Consider the following 15784-nt stretch of genomic DNA (forward strand, 5'->3'; position numbering starts at 1 on the left):
AATATTCCCCCCCAAAATGGTGTGATTTAATTTCATCTCAGTAAAGAACACTTTGAAAGTGAAATTCATTTGTAATGGGAAGAAAATAAAACCACTAGATGGTGCTAGTGTACATCTGGTCAAATCGAAAATGCTTACCAAGAAACCAACATAATCCACCATTTGTAATATTTTTATTGATTATTCAGTAAACATTTTTCAAGTGGACTTAAAGTTGGATTACTTGTAGGTAAAATACTGCATTCAACTTAGTTCAGGCTTCTGCTGCTGTGAACAAGTCACTGGAGCTTCAGGTCATCCAGCTGTGCTTTGCACCGAGCAAAAGTCCATGTGGCTTTAATCCAGTACTTGCACGTAGTTTTTAGGAACCAAGGCCCGTTTGCCCCTCAGGTCCCCTAAAAACCATTCATCATCTATGGACTCGAGATTGGTTACAATATCCCCAACCTGTAAAAGAAGAGGAAATGTGGTTTTACATGTAATGAGGAATTTATTGTTTACTCATGTAAGATGGAATCACATCAGTACCCGCAGGGAGAGCTCCTCATCACAGGTTGATGCGAAGCTGTACAGAGCCCTGGCTCTCCCGCCTCCAGCAGCTCCATTCTCCTGGTTATTAAACGGCTGCTGGCCTGTAAAGGGCAAGATTTGAAGGAACACTTGCAAATCAGATCTCATTGAGCATGATCCTATACTCTTGTTTCTTGAACTTTTAGAACAGTGTATTTAGTGGATGCATGTGATCAACAGTGAAGCTTTGGGGGCAAACATTGCTTCTCACTGTGTCATGCTACAGAGCAGCATGACATAAAAAGCGAGGTCTTTGTCCATCTTCTCACACCTGATTTTCTCTACCAAAAACACACAGTATAAAAACACGGGCGTTTCAAAACGAAACTCTTCAGCTCAAATGTTAATGACATCACACCTGTGGTGCTTTCCGCATAATTCCTGGGGAAGAGGCCCTCCCTGCCGTTGAGCCTGCCACAGCTCCACTCAGCATCCATGTGCTTGGTGACGAGGATACAGTCGCCCTGTTGAAAGGACAGCTCTTCCTCTGTCCTCCCTGCATAATCATACAGAGCCACCACCCACTCCACGTCAGAGTGAGACGCCTACAAAAAAAGAGCAAAATACACAAATGTTCAGTGCACCTGCGGAAAACTTAACTATAACAAAACTATTATATATTTTGCTCAAAACACAGGGTCAAATTGCATGACCAACATTGTCTGGATTTATTATCGTGCTTGTGTTGGTTACCTGAGCAGGTTTGCCAGCCTCAGGGTGCATGCTTGGAGAAGCGGCAGCCATCCCTGTGTGAACAAAATTAAATCAAGGAACAAACAGAAAATTCTGTGGCCACATTTTGTGACAGTCCTCAATAATGTATTTGTGTGCTATTAATAATTCAATATTGCTGCCATTGAGGAGACTGGTGTCAGCCTTTTTGTATTATTTCTTTTACTGAGCAGGAGTTTGCATTATTCATGTGAATGCTTTGCTTTAACTTTTCAACTTTTTTCCTCAATTTATAGTATTTAAAGCACAGGTGTCAAACTCCAGGCCTTGAGGGCCAGTGTCCTGCAGGTTTTAGATGCGTCCTTGATCCAACACAGCTGATTTAAATGGCTAAATTACCTCCTCAACATGTCTTGAAGTTCTCCAGAGGCCTGGTAATGAACTAATCATTTGATTCAGGTGTGTTGACCCAGGGTGAGATCTAAAACCTGCAGGACACCGGGCCCTCAAGGCCTGGAGTTCGACACCCCTGATTTCAAAAGTATTTGTAGGACAACAATGCACTACTCGTAACCTCTGATCTGTAATTCTAAACTCCTGTCTATGGCTGGGCTTTTGTAAACAATTACTTAATTAAAGTCAAACACAAGTGCAAATTCTTGACATGCCACAGAGAGTATGTACCAGCCAGCATGAAGTAAAGACGCTCATAAAAGCTCTTCAGTGAAAGATACAAAACGTCGGCATGTTGTAGTGTGGATATTCACACAGATAAATGTATGTATGTACAGTTTAAAAGTCAGCACATAGTGAGCGTCTGAGTGTCTTCAGAAAATCTTACCGGGCAGTGCGACCTTCTTACTGGGTTTCTGACTCGGGGGTGGAGGCAGATCTTCAATGACGTCTACAAAGTTAAGGGGGAAGATGCCAGTGTGGCCGCCGATCTGTCCCCGTGCCCAGTCCTGTCCCATATACTCCTTCAGCTGGATCACATCACCCTCAGAGAACGACAGCTCATCACTGTGCTCCCCTTCAAAGTCGAACCTCGCCATACACCTGGGACCACTTTAAGGGTATATTAAACATCCAGTTAGCCCATCATGCTGGTTTGTAAAGGCTGATCCAAACATTTTATGCTGCAAAGACAGTACCTGACTTTTGCGGGTGTTGGTGGCGGCTTTGGTTTCCTTTCTGGGAGGGGTTTTGGTGAATCCAACTAATCAAAAAGAAAACAAAAGTTAAAAGCATTTGCCTTGCTTTTTGATTGTCACTAAATAGGTGAAGAATGCACTGAAACCTACCAGGACTTTGACATGATTGATGGGAAAGAAACCAGTAGATCCCCTACAGGTGCCCATGTACCACTCGCTGTCCACCTTCTCCACCATGGTCACAATATCTCCCGCTCTCAGACTCAGCTCTCCGGGGCCCTCTGAGGACCAAACACTTCACAATCAATCATTCAGTGCAAACAATCAAATACAACAAATACATCTACACTTACAGGCCACTTCATTAGGTACACCCGTTCAACTGTTTGTTAATGCTGATGGCTGATCAGCTGATCACATGGTGGTAACCCAGTGAATTTAAGTATATAGACATGGTCATGCTTAAGTTTAAAGCATGGCACACTGGCACACTTTGGGCCCCTTAGTGCCATCAAAGATATTTGATGGTTTCTTGAATGTGAATTAGTTCACTGTACTCAAATGACCTCCACCTGTGATATGTGGTATAGCAGGAGTTCTGCATCGTGGATGTGCAAATCTGCAGTTGTCTATCAGGAATGTTTCCGGCACCGTGTTGAATCTATGCCATGAATAATTAATACAGGCCAAACTGGTACTAGCAAGGTGTACCCAATAAAGTGGCCATCAGTGTCTATGATTCTTTTCAGACAATATGCATTTTATCAGCAGGAGAGGTTGTTGTTTAGAGTGTTCACTGTAGCACGGACACAAAGAGGCCAGCAGAAATAAGAAACTATTTGTTATTTAGGGAGCATTAGAGGTAGATCTAGGCGTGGTTGTCAATTTTGGACTGACCTCCTTTCTATTGCATTTCTTTTCTGGAAAACAAGCTAGTCTTGGTCAAAGTTAACGCTAATTCTTACTAGTTAGCCCCCATTATCTTGTGCCATATAAACCATCACCTCCTGACTTCACCAGAAAGAATTGTCTCCAAAGATTAAAAGAAAAAAAAAAGTGCATATGCATTTCTAAATTTAGTGGGAGGCCCTTGGGTTAGCCCCCTGTCTACAGAGATTACACTATACTAACCTCCCTCCCCTCTTGACTGGAAACCTATAATTGTATTTGTCCTCTTAATTAAAATGCCACAACAAATCCAGACAAAGAACAGCCTGAAATGTCAAAAATATTCTATTAAACAGTTATTCAAGAAACCGATGCTTCACCTGGATCGAAGTCATGTACGACCTGCACCTTTAGCCCAGTTTGGTCAGAATCCTGCACAAAAAGGAACAAAGACTTTAAAGTATAACACATCAGGACAGACTGGTAACAACAGCATCAACGGATCAGGTGGCAAAAAACATTCACTGACTCATAATAAAAGGCTGAGTCACCTGTGGTGAAGATTCATCCGAGGAAAGGGGAGTTATAATCTTCATGCAGGACTTGTGGACTTTTCCTCTAGTTTGTCCAACTTGGCACTCCAATTCATTGTGATTAATTTCTCTGAGCAGCAGCAGCACTTCGTTTTTCTATTGAAAGGCCAACAGTACACAAAGGACTTAATGATGTGCTTAACAATGATGAGCTGCAGGCCACATATGTGCTGGTAAAACTAGTTTGGTCACCTGGAATGACAGCTCTCTTGAACTACTCCCTTTGTAGTCAAAGCTTGCAATCCCATGGGGAAGCTGCAACTAGTAGGAGAAAGAAAAAAATAATATTATCAAGCCCTCACTAAGCCGTTGTAGAAACAAGCCTGGAGTTTTTATGCATGCAGTCTCTCACAGTGTATTTGTTGTAGAGGCGGTGGCCTGGGTTGGGCCTTGGGGGTAAGACGAGTTCTTTCCTGTGGGGCTTCTCTGGCTGGAGTTTAGGTGAAGCGTCCCATGACAGCGACTGAGAGCGACCTGTGGCTTTGAAGCTTTGGGGAGGCCTTCCCGGGGCTATTTTGGCAGCAGGTGGGCGAGGTGGGAGGCTTTTGTTCACACTTGGCTTCCTGAAGTGCAAAATTGTGCACAACTTGAGCGGGACATACTCAAAGTGTCCTACAGTTTGATATCTGATTGTTTTCCCCCCTGCACTTACCGAGGTGGCAGAGATGGCATTGGCATAGCACTGAAAGGCTCCTGGAAAAAGAAGCAGGGCAAAAGATGTGAAGCACAACTAGCTGAAGCTCAACAGCAGGCAGCGGGTTTAGGAGGCAAGAGTTTCATCAGAAGATGCACTTTAATGAGGTTTAAGGCTTTCCTGTGATCCAAATCATACCTGGAGGGACAAGCTGGACTGCAGGCTTTTTTTGTGGTTCATTGAGTTGTTTAGTGAGCCCACGGGGTTCTGAATTGGAAGAGGAGGAGGATCATCCCAGGAGGAATCTGACATTAAAAAAAAAAGGCATACTGAGCAGCAGTGCTTCATGTGTACAGGATAAATAAAGTGAAGGTAGGTAAGAGTTCAGTGCGCAGTTACCACATGCTGCATACATGTCAGATAAACACATCAGTGTTTTGACATAAATCAAACATCAGTCAATCGCTTAAGGCTTACTGAACCTACCTGAACTGGTTTTGCTGGGGACCCTGATGGTGGTTGGTCGTTTCGGCAGGCTTGGCACGGTGACGGAGCCTCCATTGATGTTAGAGTTACGCGGCGGTTTAAATGGCATCGGATCTGAGCAATGAGACACCTCATGAGTGTACAGCTTTGCTTTTGTGTTGCACCAACCTAACTCAGGACCTCCGGTGTACATTAATGTCATAAAAGTCAAGCAGAACGTTGTTGTTATTTGCAATCGAGATGAGAAGAGCTTAAGGTTTACTTAAAGGGAGCATTTGGCATTGTAGGAAATAAGGCTGGGGGGGAAACTGTGCATTCGCATTTCTTAGCCATTCCTCCAGTCACTACATAGTTTTGTGCAGCATCTCTGACCACGATGTAACCAAACAACCATTCATTAGGTTTCTTTAAATGTCAAATATCTGCCAGTGACACCAATCAAAGATTCTGCTCTCTTTTCTCAGCTTCTTATGGTTGTCACTTAAACACCAGTAAGATCTTTGCAGGCAAGATAACCTTCTTAACCACAATTTATAGGATTTCTTCTTACATTAATAAAGTCAAATAAAGGATTTTTATATGAAAGCAGATTGAAAAACCCAAAACAAAACAGTAGGTCAATTAACACAGAAACTGGAGATGAAAAACGTAAACACGTGCTTTTGGAGCAGTGCATTTTATTTGCACTTACTTATTGGAGTCTCCACATACTCTTTCTCTCTGACCACGGAGGCCGAGTTGTGGTTGTTTATATTCAGATTGGGTTTGAGTGGTTCCTTCACCGGAGGTATAGGTGGAAAAGGTGAATATTCAGGTGGAAAAGGTGAAGATTCTTCCTCATACACCTGACTGATTCTGGTCAGCGGAGAGCGTGATATTTGTGACATTGCCCCCTTGCTGTGTAAAGCCTCCAGTTCCTCCCTTATTGATAGACCTGCGGGTTTCTCAGGAGGCTGAGGTCTGGGGGCTGTCATAGCGTTTTTAAAGATGTTTGCCCCCGATATGTTTTGACTGTCATCGTCTATACTCGGGGTAAACGGAGGTTTGAGAGCTACAAAAGGTTTAGCAGCAACCGGAGGTCTAATGGATGGCTTCCTGGCAGGAAGCTGCGGTTTGCTAGATTCATTCCCATTTCCGTCCTCGCCGGTAGCCTGGCTCTCAAAGGCCTGGATCGTGGCCCGGATGCTACGTTGATTGTTGCTGCCGCTCATCTCGTCAGGAGCATCTTCACTTTGCGAGGATTCGTCGGCTTGATCAGTGATGCCACCGCCCTGCTCGCACTCGTTATCTGCACCGAAAACCTCCAACAACTCCTTTAAATACTTATTTGAGTGGAACTCCTGGTTATCAGATTGAATATCCCCAAAACTTTCACAGATTTCAACCAAAGTCTGAACTTTAGCCTCCTCTTCGGGTGCTTGCTTAAGGGATTTCGTGCGAGGGCGTGGAACGGGACGTTGGCTGCGATTGGAGTTTGAAGGTGAAAGAGTGGCGTCACCAGGTTCAGGGGCAACAGAAGGATGGTTTACGGGAATGTTCCAGTGGACAGTTACAGATCGGACGCACGTGTGCGTGGAGTCTTGCTGTCGAAGTTGCTTTCCATCAGAGCCAGGATCACTTTGGTCCTCAGCGTTTGTGAGCGCTGCAGTATTTGTCACAACCTTCTCTGCTGCTTTTCTGTCTGCTTGTTTCGGCAGCAAGGGCCTGGGTGGCTTTTGTGGCTTTGTACCTGGAAACATGAAGAACCACGGTGTTTAGAGTCAAACCTGCTATGAATGCTCAGCAGACAGTAACGATCCTTTTATGCCTCACCAGCAGGTCTTTTCTCCGCTAACGGTGGAGTGTCACCACGCTGTGTGACGGCAGCGGTAGGGTCAGCCTGTGTGGCGCTTGTGGCTGTGCAGCTGCTCCGGCGGGGGGCTGGAGTGGGCTTTACAGTGTGTTCCTCCCCAGTCTTCTCTTTGATCACCTGGTCATTGGATGGTGGGAGTGGAGTCATTAAAAGAGAGATTTTCCCACATTTTCTCAGTTGCTATGACATTTCTGTGTCGTGTATCTAGAATAATAGAATTATTGAACTTTCTACTATTGTTATTATGACTCTTTTCATTAGGCATGCTTTCATAGGTTGATCCAGGCATGTTTGGACCCAACATTTGAACCTTTCAGTCAAAGCATTTGAGTCTGCGTGCCTGTGTTGTTGTTTGTTTGTTTTTTTAAATAGGTAACACTGAGACACTGTGGCTCAGGTCAAACCTACCTGGGACACAGAGCCTGGCTGAGGAGGAGGAGAAACCACCGAGGATCCTGTGAACCAGGTGTTACTTGTCAGAGGCTCTGCTGCTACAAAAGTGATCTGTGGTCGCCTGGAAGACAAATCGCCATAGCACCATGAGGACCCCCCCTCCATGAAACCACCCCCCCGACAAAAACACATCTACACACCCACTTCTCATTTATCTTTAATGCAGTTTATTTACTGATGATTACTTTTTAGATTCGTTAGCAAAAGCACAGTTCTCTGAACCACATGGCACAAATCAGATATTTGGTTTCATTAAGCTTTTAAGAAGCAAACAATACAGGCGAGATGTAAAGAGTAGGAGGATGGGAACATTTTACTGTACCTCCTGTCTCTGTTGTTGCTCTGAGAGTTTGTTCTCGCTAAAGGAAGAAAGAAAAAAAAAGTAACATGAACTTTGTCACCATTGCACTGTAAGATGTCTGTTCAAGTTAATCATACTACAGATATATTTCTCTCTTAAAAAAAAAAAGCCTGCTGACTCATTACACTTCCACATGAAAAACGTGTGAAGAAACACACCGTAAAAGGCTCTAAACGCTTCTCAGAAGGCCGGTTTAGGCAAACTTACTTCGTTTGATAGCAGCTCGTATTGAGGAGAGAGGTCCTGGACTGAAAAGAGCAGAACAAGAGTCTTGTTTATCATCAACAGCAGGGTCATACTTTTGCAGTGACACCATGGTTAAACAGAAATCTCGTCACTCTTCATTTTAACAATCCTTGCAGTGTAACTCCATGCAGCTCCTCCTTATTGTTGATGATCCAAAAATAGATTGACAATAAGGCAGAGATGAATTGCTTAAATATTTTATAGATGTAAATGATAAAAATGTAAGCCGGCAGATGGCAGACTATATTGGATTATTATGGTTAAGGGAAGAGTAAGGTGGTTTACATCAGGTAAAAAGACAAAAATATTTTATATAAGCAGAAAAAAAAAATGTGCTGAAATACATTGAAATAAGTTCTTAGAAATTTCTTAGAGTCCAGAGTTAATTATGCAATTCACATTTCTTAGACTGGGCTGTCTGAAACGAGTCGTTTCATTTCCTTACTTCTGATTGGCTACCTCTCTCAAACGGACGGTTTAAGCAGCAGGTGGGCAGCAATTCTGCTTAAATACAGACTTATTTGCCTCAGACAGCAGCATTAAATGACATCATAGAGATCCAACAGTAGGAAAAAAAACACTGCTGGATGCAAGTGCTACTTCTCAGCCTCCAATAGACAGTACACACCATGGTATCAAAGTCAATGTCGCCTTGAGTTATTAGATTCAAAAGGTATTCGGAATACTTGACCTCTGACCTTGAGGTCAAGGCCACTGGGATTCAAACTTGTCGGAGATTTTCAGTAGATGAAAATCCAAGGTGACTTCCTTCTTGAGTTATCGCATTCACAAGATTTTCAGAAAACTTGACCTCTGACTTTGACATTGTGATCAAAGTCACTGGGATTCAAAATTGTCCACTTATGATATCCTGCTGGTATCTTACTCCATCAGTATTTTACAGCTGAGGGGTAAAAACTGTCTGAATCCAAATGTTCAGCACAGGTTGAAGCTTTTAAAAACACTGACCACATTTATGAAACTTTATATGCTTAAAAAAAATGCATCCACTTTTACAACCACACACAAATAAAAGGCAAAGAATAATAAGTTTCCGCCTTATAGGACAAGAGTAGTATCCCAACAAACACCGTTCATTAATCTGTTTGAACACATCGGGCTAACAAAACCAGGAATCCCAATAAACAGGACAATTTCCTCTTTTGTAACTCTTTTACAAAATACAGGAGGCGAATGTATTGACATCTTCCGTTTGTTTCACTTTCAAACATTCTTTCCTTTTGATCGCAGCACTCTTTGTGCTGGTTGAAAACTATAGAGGTTGAACTAACGTGACAGGGAATTTTCCCTGCTCGTTAAGACCCGAGTCCTGGATCTAAACTATCTGACAAAAGCCCAACAATCCTCCTTTCCTTGTGCTGGGCGGTTAATTTAATTGACTGCTTGAGTTGGAACCACATGGACTTAATAGGTCACAAACAAATCCACGATGCATGAAAGCTTTAAATAACTGGACAGATTTTCAGCTCTACACACATTTGTCTTCTTAACATGTGTAAACACCAAGTGAAAAAAGCAGCACGGTGTCTACTCGTCATTGTGTTGACCTCCTGTCTGTCAGCGAGGATAGATCACCGCATTGTTTGGTCCATTCACAACCTCACCATCAGCATATCTGGCTGTTAAAGGGGACAGAGCCCTGCTTCCAGCTACAGCTGAAGTTTGGTGAAACTGAACAGCTGTAGCTGGATCGAACATACAAAACTTCAGCTCGGCATGAAATCAAATACCTGGAATGCAAATGTTCTTGGTTCTTGGTTCTTTCAGCACCATCTGCAGAGGAAAACAGAGAGAAACAGGTTTTATAAGTGACAATGAATGACGTATGTTAAAAGTTAGATGTATCATGATTGATCATTTTTAGTGCAGTGACTGAGATACTACAGGTCAAGTAACCAGAAGCAATGGCTGCTTTCACTGAATCCAGAAACAAGCTATGTTAACATGACCTTCTGATCGATCATGTCCAATTAACTTAAATCTTTCTGAAAAAACTTGTTATAATGATTGTTATGAAATTTCAACCTTATACGTCAGATTTTTTTTTCAAGAGATATTTTTGAAAAATGGTCCATTGGCTCACTACCAGCATGAGTCAGTGTTTGGACATGAATATTTCAAACATTACTAAAGATAAAAGCCTGAGAATTTCACTGGCCTTTCTTATCATCAAAAGGAATCAGGATCTAATTTAGTACAGATACATCAAAAAATGTCTTAGTATTGGTCAGTTAAAATATTAAAAAAAACAAAAACAAATAAATGAAGCGGTTGTGTAAAGTCACATTTGAGCGCTTACTTAGAAAAAAAGCTTCACATATCAAAAGACAACCAGTGATAATTTCTGAATGGTACAAAGTTGAATTTTACAATGATGCAATTAAACCTGTAGAATACTTTAAGTTCAATACTTAGTCACAACTATGATATAAATGTTATTATCAGATAGTCCTTTGGGTAGAGTAGGTCTTGAAAATGAAAAAATATGCATATAATTAACAAAATTAGTTTCTCTTTTATAATTAGAGTACCATCTGGAAACGATCTACTGATATTTTTGTGGTACAACTTGTTATACTTGCTCAATCCAACTTGAAGTTTGAATGAAAATGGCACTTTCTTCGTTTTTGCGACCAAAAATTTGACATTGAAAAGGATTCTGCACATTTTATTTTGTATTATTGCAAAATACAACTATATTCATTCAGAAATCTTTTACAATATCAGTTTGAAAACAAAACAAAACAAAAAAAACAAGACAAACTTTTACTGTGAGTTCAAATACAAGACGTCACAGGACTGCTTGATTATTTTTCTTCAAATTTTAACTAGTCAATAATTGGACATTTTTAGACGTTGCTCTCCCAAGTTACAGATCCTTATTGACTCTGATGGCAAGGAAGGTCAGAGAAAATCTCATCTTTAATAGCCTTTCAGTCATCCATATGTAAACATTGAAGTTTGGGGAAAAAAAGTATTTGATAGATAAAATTTCACAGCAACGATTAAATGTCCAAACCATAAAATCTGTAAGCGAATCAGAGACGGTTGAGCCGTAGGTGCAAGTTGATTTGAGATAGAATGATCTTTCTAAAACATGAGCTGGTCCTACTGGTAAAGCAACTTACTGAGGATCAGAATGAGGATAAAAATGCACAAAAGAAGCAGCAGGTGAAGATGGGAGTTTTTAAAAAGGCAACTAAATATGACATCACGGTCCACGCCAAAGGTCTGAGCCATTGTTTTATAAGACACAAACCCCAGACTCTCCCACTGCTTCCAGACAGTGCTGTGTGAACTAGAAATACAAGAACTGAAACCATACCAGCAGGGTGGACAGAAACATGTTGATGAACCAGTTTGGCTAAAATGAACTGGTTTCCTTCAGGAAGCACCATAAACATACGTATAGTTATTTCCTGGACTAATGTGGTCCATGACCTGATCTCTAGGTTTTTACAAACCTAAAGCAGATTTCCAGCATTTATCAGCACAAGCTAAAGAGTAAATTCAGTCATTTAAACTAAAGTCATTTGTCCTTGAAGTTTAATGAAGGCAAGCAGGCAGAGACAGAGGAGGCATTGTTTTTAATGCCTCAAACCTGACGCCCTGACCTAGTTGTTCATGACACGCACCTGTCACACCTGTTACTTGTTATCTGTTTAAGCTATAGTGCTGCTTCCTCAATTTACGCAGCATGTGAGAACACAGCTTCTGTACTTTCACTTGATGACACAGACATTTTTAAGTGGCTACATGATGACACTTTTACACTTAATAAAATGTCAACACTTCATAACAGAAGTCACATAAGTGACACAAAAGCACACCTGCCTGGTCATCTGTATCACTAGAAGTGACACCATGTGCTGACAGCCTTACCTGAGAGAAATTAAAGGAAAAGACATGAAGCGTTCAGCATCCAAAAGGTTATTTCCAATCAATATTTTCTCTCCTGGTCCACCGAGCGTCCCTCTGAACGTGCCAGTGAAGCTGAAGCAAGCAGTCGCACACCCACAGGCAAGAGCAAAAAAAAGAGGGACGGCCGATAATGTCTCAGTGTTTACTCGGCCAATCTGATGAAGTGGAATGTGGTCAATCAGGAAGTGGAGGTTTTCAGTGTAACACTGCACCATATTAATCTTTTACTTGTGAAGTCACAGAAATGTTCACGCGACTCTGTCATCCATACTGTAGGTGACGCGGGTCTACAGCCGTTAAATAATGAACTTCAGCAGCTTTGAATTTACATTTACTCTCTCACCAGGTCAGCATTTATTTCAGGCTTAAACAGTTAACTGTTATATTTCCAGTGCAATATAGAACCTGGCTCTTGAGTATTTGCTTAAAATGTTGAATTAACTAAAGGATTTTAAAAAGAAAATTAAAAATATGATGATAAATGGAAGATCTATTTTAAAAAAAAGATTTCTCAGAGCACCTGAAGAGCACTCATTCAAAGCACTTCAAATATGAGTCCTTGAGTAAATCCAAGTAAGCTAAATGGACTGGTACTTATATATTGCACCTTTCTACTCAGGTGAGCACTCAAAGCACTTTCTACTACTAATCTCATTCATCCAGTCATACGCACACTCATTCAGCACTTTTATCTATGCCTAAGTACTTTCTAGCGTTCACACCCTCACACAGATTTATCATGTGGCAACTCAGGGCAGCTGGAGGAGTCAGGATGAGTTCACTGATCTTCTGATTGATAGACCTGCTGGTCTACTAGCTGAGCAACCAAAAACCCATAGCTCTAATATGAAGATAAAGTAACCAGCAGTGCTGTGTGATACTGCACGATTTGGCATTGATCTGATATCAAGTCAATGCAGGGCCCGTATTGCCAATACTGATATGAAAATTTCTTTATATATTTTAAAACTGGGCTTTTCTGGAGACCTGGAATGTAAATGTGCCTTTTCTCTAGAGCACAGTCAGCTTCTGCTGTTTAAATCTCTTATAGGCTATAAATAAAATAGACATGACAGTCAAAACTAAAAGATTCAGATATTTTCTGAGTTTGCAGGTTTGAGATGTGTTTTTTCATTTTTTTAAATACAAATCGTTGGGCTTTGTTTCTATCTTAGAGGATAGAAACAAAGTATCTGGTTACACTTTAAGTAATCATGTAAGCCAGCTGTTTGTGTTCACAGATTCAGGCTTATAGGAATGCAAACGGTACATGTTTTCAAGTTCTTTGAAAGAGAAAGTGAGTTTGAAATATCTGAAAGGTACCAAAGTGAATCCATTTCTCTGTCTGTTGGTGTGAAAAAGAAAGTGATGCAGGCTGATACATTTCGCATGGTTTAAAGTATAAACTCTAAAGCTGAATGCACTTCTAAATGTACTGAATGTAGTTCTGGTTTAATGGATGTCAAAAACCTCCCTATTAGTCATAATTGGCCTCTGCACCAATAACAGCACTGCGGTTTTGTCTTGGTTAAGCTCACCTGTGCGTGAGACGTTAGGCATGAATACCTCACACACACAGAGGTGTGACAAATTAACTGAAACTCTTAACTGATCATGCCTCCCCGTCGCACAGAGATGGACTGATTGTCAAACAACGTGAATCATATGAGTCGCCAGATCTCAGTCCAACAGAATGGCTGTGGGAAGTTTGAGACAGACAGAGCTCTCCGCTATCATGTTCAAAACTTCAAATAAGGGAATGAATGAATTAGGTTTCATCCCTCTAGTAGAACTGCAGTGATATAGGGAATCAACAAGGCATAAATGAGATTTTTCCAGAGTCCTGTGGAGGTTTTGCAAAGTGAACACTGATTTTTGATCCCACCATAACCAGCAGCAAATGCCAGAAACGACAGATTATATCAGCTGGTGAAGGCACACTAGTTTGAATAAGCTTCAGGCAATCTTGTACCATACTTAAACATCATGAAGGTGACTTCAGGCCAAGAACTACCTCATTGTGGTAGGTGAAGAGAACAACAGCAATTAAGCTTATAAAGAGATAACATTTATTTTAAGCAGAATTGGGTTCAGCTTATTCTAAATCAGTCCCTATTTCCCGTGTGGCACCCTGGGAAAATGGATTGACCACACATGCATCAGATGGCTGTTAAGGTATATTGATAAGGGCCAAAGTGGAAGAATAACCAACACACTGACCAATGAAGCAACAGGATCATCCCAAATAGAGAAACTGAAACATGTGTTGCACCTGTGAGTAACAATAGAGGCTTTCTTTAAGAGAATTATTTACCATTAGAGATTCACTGACATCAGAAAGCAGCTAAAGTCAGCAGGAAAGGTTTCCCCTTCACAGCCATACTCTCCCTCGAACACATGCTGACGTTACTCAGCACAAGTGGCAGCAGTCACAGAGCAGCTGGTGAAACGAGCACCAAATGGAGAACAATCTGCCTTCAAGTGTCACGCTTCACCAGCATGAGTTAAGAGAGCAGTCAGTTCGATAAGCAAATTTGCTCCCTATCCTGTACAGGTCATCAAGAACATGCTGAAGCTCCTTTGGGAGGGAAAAGATTCTAAAGTGTGACTAAGGTCAAAATCCAGGAAGTGCTGCTGCTAACTGTTGAAAACACATTTGCCTTCACTCTAAAAACAAGAGAGCTTAAAGCTGCCAAATGACGATGTCACGAGTGAATAACACAATGTCAGCAGCAGTGTCCGGGAAGATTAGATGGTGTCGATGCAAATGAGTGATTCACAGTGCAAACTTCCCGAAGTAGTATCTGAAGTGGGTCAGACGATTTTCTGTTATTATCACAAGTTCTGTCAATTACATACCACAACGTGTTCATCACACAGCAGCCTGCCTGTTCAGACACTGACAGGAATTTCCATGCAAACAGCTGGTGGAGTCAGGTTGTGGTATGAGAGGGTCTGACACTGCTGGGTTTGACATGGGGTGGGGTTGCTTGCTAGAAAAAACAAAGATTACTTGGGGTAAAACTATCTTGGTACTTAACTGTTGTGGGCAAGCCGGGGCTAAAATGAAGAGCAGCAAATTATGAGTACAGAAGAGGGTGGGAATTTTCTATAATCACAAACTGGATGATTAAAATCCACAGCGCTGTGTGATTATAAGAAACGGAGAAACTGATGTAAATGGCACTTCAGTCAGAGCGTTATTAAATAAAGTAATGGTTTGCTTCCACGCAGAAAATCAGAGCATTACAACAGCCTGCTGCTTTATACTGTGTTCAGATTTCTGAAGCAACATCAAAACATAGTTATTAAAAATCCTTCTGCATTTGCCCAAATTAACCCTAACACCGGTCTCTCAATCCTGCCAGATGGCAAGATCCTGCAGGTCCAAGAGAGGTTTGCACACCTTTTATACATTTCTAGGATTTCTAGGGATCATTCCTCTCTCTCAGTTTCTGTGTTTATATTAGAATAAAACGCTGACTCCTGAACTGTGAGCTTTAAGCAACAGGTTTTATGAATGGAGCATCGTCCCCCGCTTAGCAATGAAGATTTTTCACATTATTTGCTGTTCACATTGCGTTTCTACATGATTTCGTCAATGTTGCAAGTGTTCACACTTGAACCAAGATTCAGCTTTTTCCTAAAAAACGCGCTCTGCAGATAAATCAAAGCCTGATACACCACCATACCCGATGCCTGGCTTGTGCGCTCCCCTTCGTTCTCCTCCTCCTCCTCACGCCTGGATTCTGCCATATTGGTATGAAACGATGTGGAAATTTAAAAAACAGATTTAAAAAAAGAAAAAAAAAAGTTAGATCTTGTGAGCAGCTGGCCACTCAGTCATCTGTGAGCATAACACGACGACGCAGTCGGATGTTGTCCTGTCCACTAGAAGTTTCACCGAGTCCTGCCCCGCTGTGGACAGACAGAGGT

At 41.5% G+C, this 15784-nt stretch overlaps 1 protein-coding gene across 2 annotated transcripts; it reads right to left on the reverse strand.

The window, feature by feature from the left end:
• Positions 1–156: 156 nt before the first annotated feature.
• On the reverse strand, positions 157–15784 carry sh3d19 (SH3 domain containing 19). 2 transcript variants are annotated; one of them, XM_026171371.1, is made up of 21 exons: positions 15541–15784; positions 9658–9700; positions 7868–7908; positions 7622–7658; positions 7255–7360; positions 6807–6963; positions 5686–6723; positions 4995–5108; positions 4707–4813; positions 4527–4567; positions 4227–4437; positions 4067–4135; positions 3833–3970; positions 3662–3713; positions 2544–2674; positions 2394–2458; positions 2084–2307; positions 1264–1316; positions 929–1115; positions 529–632; positions 157–447 (listed from the first exon to the last, which is right to left on the reverse strand). In XM_026171371.1, exons 1-21 carry the CDS (start codon positions 15602–15604, stop codon positions 337–339), a joined length of 3093 nt encoding a protein of 1030 aa, XP_026027156.1. In that variant the 5' UTR covers positions 15605–15784; the 3' UTR covers positions 157–336. The 2 variants fall into 2 exon arrangements, with proteins under 2 accessions (XP_026027156.1, XP_026027155.1); XM_026171370.1 differs by lacking the exon at positions 15541–15784 and adding an exon at positions 11253–11501.

Source organism: Astatotilapia calliptera, chromosome 6, assembly GCF_900246225.1.
Source record: "Astatotilapia calliptera chromosome 6, fAstCal1.2, whole genome shotgun sequence".
Lineage (NCBI taxonomy): Eukaryota > Metazoa > Chordata > Actinopteri > Cichliformes > Cichlidae > Astatotilapia > Astatotilapia calliptera.

Bases quoted from the DNA above. Each gene is read 5' to 3' on its own strand.
- sh3d19 (XM_026171370.1), bottom strand. From the start codon at position 11,331: ATGTTTATGGTGCTTCCTGAAGGAAACCAGTTCATTTTAGCCAAACTG. The intron at 5,109-5,685 runs GTAAGTGCAAAT...CTCATTGCTCAG, and splicing joins GTATGTGGAGACTCCAATAA to ATCCGATGCCATTTAAACCG. The intron at 2,308-2,393 runs GTACTGTCTTTG...ATACCCTTAAAG, and splicing joins CCAACACCCGCAAAAGTCAG to TGGTCCCAGGTGTATGGCGA.